This window comes from Penaeus chinensis, chromosome 18 (assembly GCF_019202785.1).
Source record: "Penaeus chinensis breed Huanghai No. 1 chromosome 18, ASM1920278v2, whole genome shotgun sequence".
Lineage (NCBI taxonomy): Eukaryota > Metazoa > Arthropoda > Malacostraca > Decapoda > Penaeidae > Penaeus > Penaeus chinensis.
In genome coordinates this window covers 22,618,238-22,623,237 of record NC_061836.1, presented here as the reverse complement: position 1 = coordinate 22,623,237, position 5,000 = coordinate 22,618,238, and the positions used below count along the sequence as shown (strand labels likewise).

At 50.3% G+C, this 5,000-nt stretch overlaps 1 protein-coding gene across 2 annotated transcripts in view; it reads left to right on the top strand.

Moving 5' to 3' along the window:
- Positions 1–5,000, top strand: part of LOC125034818 (dopamine receptor 2-like) — a 361,567-nt gene that overhangs the window by 198,208 nt on the left and 158,359 nt on the right. For both annotated transcript variants that reach the window (XM_047626809.1, XM_047626810.1), the window contains exon 2: positions 1–1,538. This exon is cut by the window's left edge and continues 982 nt beyond it. In XM_047626809.1, coding sequence (XP_047482765.1) covers positions 1–1,538 — 1,538 coding nt within the window. The remainder of the gene's footprint in view (positions 1,539–5,000) is intronic.

The window sequence follows — 5,000 nt, the reverse complement described above, 5'->3', positions numbered from 1 at the left end:
GCCGAGACAAGAGTATTGGGTGGAGGGGCGGTTGGGGGGGAGAGCATCGCGGGCGTTGAGCACGGGGCCGGCATGCTAGCGGACAGCGGTGAGTCCACGCTAGATATCAGCACCGAAATTATTAAAGACATATTTGAGACCAATCAAGAGAACGCCGTGACCCCCAACAACGCCGTCAGCTTCCCCGAGTCACTCTGGAGACTAAAACCTTCGGATGCGACCAGCCAGCTGTTGATTGATAATGCAACTGATTGGAAAAACGAAACGGGCTGGTACTGGGAGTCCGCGGACATCTCTCCTTTGTCCGTAAATGCCACGATATCATGCATGAATATGTCTCTAAATGACACGGACTGTGCGGCGACAGGCGACGGACCGCTGGTCGTGACGCCCGAGAACTTGTCGCTGTGTCTGCTCCTCCTCTTCTTCGCGGTGTCAACCATCTTCGGCAACGGGCTGGTGATCGTGGCCGTCGCGCGGGAGCGGTATCTCCACACAGTCACAAACTACTTCATAATGTCTCTGGCAGTAGCAGACTGCCTCGTTGGGGCCCTCGTCATGCCCTTCAGTGCCCTCTACGACTCTTTTGACTACTGGCCTTTTGGTCCAGATTTCTGCGATGTCTGGAGAAGCTTCGACGTACTTGCCTCCACTGCATCAATACTTAACCTCTGCGTCATATCTCTAGACAGGTACTGGGCTATCACTGACCCTTTCAGTTACCCGAGCCGCATGTCCTCCCGGCGGGCGTGCATGCTGATAGCGCTCGTGTGGGTCTGCTCGGCCCTCATCTCTTTCCCCGCCATAGCATGGTGGCGCGCCGTATCCGACCCACATCCGCCTGGCGCCTGTCCCTTCACCGAGGACCTGTCGTACCTCGTCTTCTCTTCCACCATAAGTTTCTACGGCCCGCTCTTCGTCATGGTCTTCACGTATTTCCGGATCTATCGAGCGGCCACAGAGCAGACGCGATCCCTCAAACTGGGCCAGAAGCTGGTGTCCGCCATGGGCGACGGCGAAATGGAGCTGACGCTGCGGATCCACCGCGGAGGAGGAGGCGGCAGTGGCGGCGGTGGCGGCGGTGGCACCAGCAGCAACGGCAACGGTGTGCATAGAGCCCACTATCCGGCAGGAAAATCCTGCAGTTATACGCAGGAGAACGGTGGGCTTGGGGACCCCCACGCGCTTGGGTCGCCCCTGGACGACGGGGAGTCGTGCCCCCTCGGGAGCATGCACGAGGGGGCGTCGCCGGATAGCTCTACCAAAGTGGTCGCTCGAAATCTGAAAAACTTTTCGATATCACGTAAACTGTGTAAATTTGCCAAAGAAAAGAAAGCAGCCAAGACTCTGGGTATCGTAATGGGAGTGTTTATCGTCTGTTGGCTGCCCTTCTTCGTCACGAATCTCCTGTCGGGATTGTGCGGCGAAAGGTGCATCCGCGAGCCCGCCCTGGTGGACGGCGTCGTCACCTGGCTCGGCTGGATCAACTCCGCGATGAACCCCGTCATCTACGCCTGCTGGGCCAAAGACTTCCGCAGGTGAGTGTTCCTCCTTCGGGTTCTATGTCTGTTGTCATCTCCCGTAAGAGCCAGACAAATATGATTCACTGTTTCAGATTATAAAGGGACTAAATCCTTTCATCTAAGCATCTAGTTCAATTCATACTTCTGCTGTGACATAGTTTCGTTCCATCCGATACTTTTCCGTCTCAACAAATATTTTCCTTATCGTCTTTTCTTTCTAACTTACTCTCTTTCATCCTCTTCCTTTTTCTCACCAGTTCTCTCATTCTTTGCCCCGCCCGTTCTTCTCCCAGCCTTACCTCCCTCTCCTCCCCCTCCTCCCCCTTGACCTTCGCAGTCACCACGCCACCTGTTACAGCCCTGTAATGTCTAAACTTAAAGTTGCCGGGAGAACGATCACTTACTGCGCGTCAGGAACGGTAAGTTTAATGGACAACACACAGGATATTTCCCCGTCTTTCTAATGGGCGTGCAAGTGCAGTTTCTCTTTCGCCTTCTTAATGTTTCTATTGTGTTTATTTAGGAATTATGTTGAGCTTTTCATGTTTTTTTTTTTTTTTTTTTTTTTTTCTTCTTTTTATAGAAGTATAAATGCACCAATTTATAACATGTACATTTATGTACTTATATAGCGAAAGAGGATCAGATTATATAACGAAAAGGGGGTCAGTTTACCATTTTGTTCCCCCTTTTCATCGTCTTGTCTCTCGTTATTTTTCAAAAGAAATTCGTATCGATATTAGAGATATTAAAAGTTAAGTTTCTCAATTTCTCGTTAACTGGGAATGATACGCCTTCTGTTTCTACAAAAAATAATTCATATTCTCTGGTTACTTTACAATGTAATTAAGTGCAAAGTTTTAAGGAAAGTGAGAGATGTGGTGCAGTTTGTTATCATTTCTAATTTAAACTGAATATTCCCGTTTTAAGTTTACTCACATTTTAGAAAATTTAAATATTTCATAGAACGAATTATATATAAGTGAAGTGTGTTCAGAGACGGTGATTAATTATAATAATGAGATTAAGTTCGCTGATATTCTGTATAATTATTTTATGATGCAGTACCAGGACTTCTCATCAGGGTGTGAAAGAGAGACAGATAAACAAATAGACAGACAGGCAGACAGGTAGACATGCAGGTAGGCAGGCAGACAGAGAGGCAGGCAGGCAGGCAGGCAGGCAGACAGGAAGGCAGACAGACAGACAGGCAGGCAGGCAGGCAGGCAGGCAGGCAGGCAGGCAGGCAGGCAGGCAGGCAGGCAGGCAGGCAAGCAGGCAGGCAGGCAGGCAGACAGACAGACAGACAGACAGGCAGGCAGACAGGCAGACATGCAGGCAAACAGGAAGGCAGGCAGACAGGCAGACAGACAGGCAGGCAGACATGCAGGCAAACAGGAAGGCAGGCAGACAGGCAGGCAGACAGGCAGGCAGACAGGCAGGCAGGCAGGCAGGCAGGCAGGCAGGCAGGCAGGTAGGCAGGCAGGCAGGCAGGCAGGCAGACAGGCAGGCAGGCAGACAGGCAGGCAGGCAGACAGGCAGGCAGGCAGGCAGGCAGGCAGGCAGGCAGGCAGGCAGGCAGGCAGGCAGGCAGGCAGGCAGGCAGGCAGGCAGGCAGGCAGGCAGGCAGGCAGGACAGGCAGGCAGGCAGGCAGGCAGACAGGCAGGCAGGCAGGCAGGCAAGCAGGCAGGCAGGCAGGCAGGTAGGCAGACAGGCAGGCAGACAGGCAGACAGGCAGGCAAACAGGCAAGCAGACAGACAGACAGGCAAGCAGACAGACAGGCAAGCAAGCAGGCAGCCGGCAGACAGATATATAAATTAATAGATAAACCGACAGACAGAGAGACAGTCGGGCAGACAGGCAGATAGAGAGAAACACACACAAGCACACACACACAGGTTTTCTCCACACCCAACGTAGGACATTACACAAAACTCACATCACGGCCTCCTGGATGGCCCCCTCCTTCTCCTCCCTCCCCTCTACTCCTTCTCCCCCTCTCCCCCACCTTCTTCCTCCCTCTCTCCTTCTCCCTTCCTCCCCCCTTCGGCCGGTTCTCTCGAGGCCGTTCGAAGGAGCGTGAGTTCCGAGGGCTATACATCGGCCTCTGAAACCTTTTAGCGAAATGGCCGATTGGGCAAAGCGACGGGCGAAGGGGGCAAGTTAGGTGCCCACGAGGGTGTTGGACGCGAAAGGGATTTTTCGTCTCTAAGCAATCCTTTCGTTTTTAATATGCTCGCGTGTGTTGTAACACACATGCATACGTGCACGCACGCACGACGCACGCACGCACGCACGCACGCACACCCGCACACACACACACACACACACACACACACACACACACACACACACACACACACACACACACACACACACACACACACACACACACACACACACACATACACACATACACACACATGCACGTATATATATATATATATATATATATATATATATATATATATATATATATACATATACATGTATGCGTGCATGTATATACATATAATGATAGTAGACATTAAAATATTTAGAATACAAAAGAAACACAAGCGACGAAGGTGCAGGCAGCCACGCACGGAATCACACCCGACATGCTGCGCCGACGTATTCACTGGCTTGCCCACGTAAACGCCAAGATTTGGGGGACGGAAACGGAATGTTTCTTTGGTGGGAGGGTCGTAGATTTTGTAGATTTTAGAAAGTGCTTGTTTTTTTTTTTTTTTATCATCGTCTGCTTTTGCTCCTTCTATGTTCTACTTTTTACTCCTTTTTCTGGTCATTTCTCTTGTTTTTCTTCTTCTTCTTATCCTTCTTTTTTTTATTTCTTATTGTTTTGGGGAAAAAAAATGAATTTATTTGGCGTCCTTCTCAGGGAAAAGAAATCAACAGTGCTATGGCTTGACACCCCACTGTCTCGAATCAGCGATCAAATAATTTTTTCGTCCTAACCCCTGCTTAAACAATCACCTCCCCTCTACCCCTGCTTATACACTCAAATCTTCCCCTCCCCACAGTACCTTCCCCTTACCCCTAATTATACAATTACCTCCCTTAACCCTGCTTATACAGTCACCTCTCTTACCCCTGATTATACAATCATCCATCCTCCCCTTACTTATACAATCACCTCCCCCTAAACCCCTGCTTATACACTCAACTCTTCGCCTCACCCCTTACCCCAATTATACAACTTTCCTCCCTCCCCCTACTTATAAAATCGCCTCCCCCTTTACCCCTACTTATACAATCATCCCCATTCTCCTTACCTATACAATCACCTCCCCCATTAGTCCAACTTATGCAATCACCTACCCCCCATACCCCTGCCTATGCAATCACCTACCCCTCATACCCCTGCTTATGCAATCACCTACCCCCCATACCCCTGCTTATGCAATCACCTACCCCCCATACCCCTGCTTATGCAATTACCTACCCCCCATACCCCTGCTTATGCAATCACCTA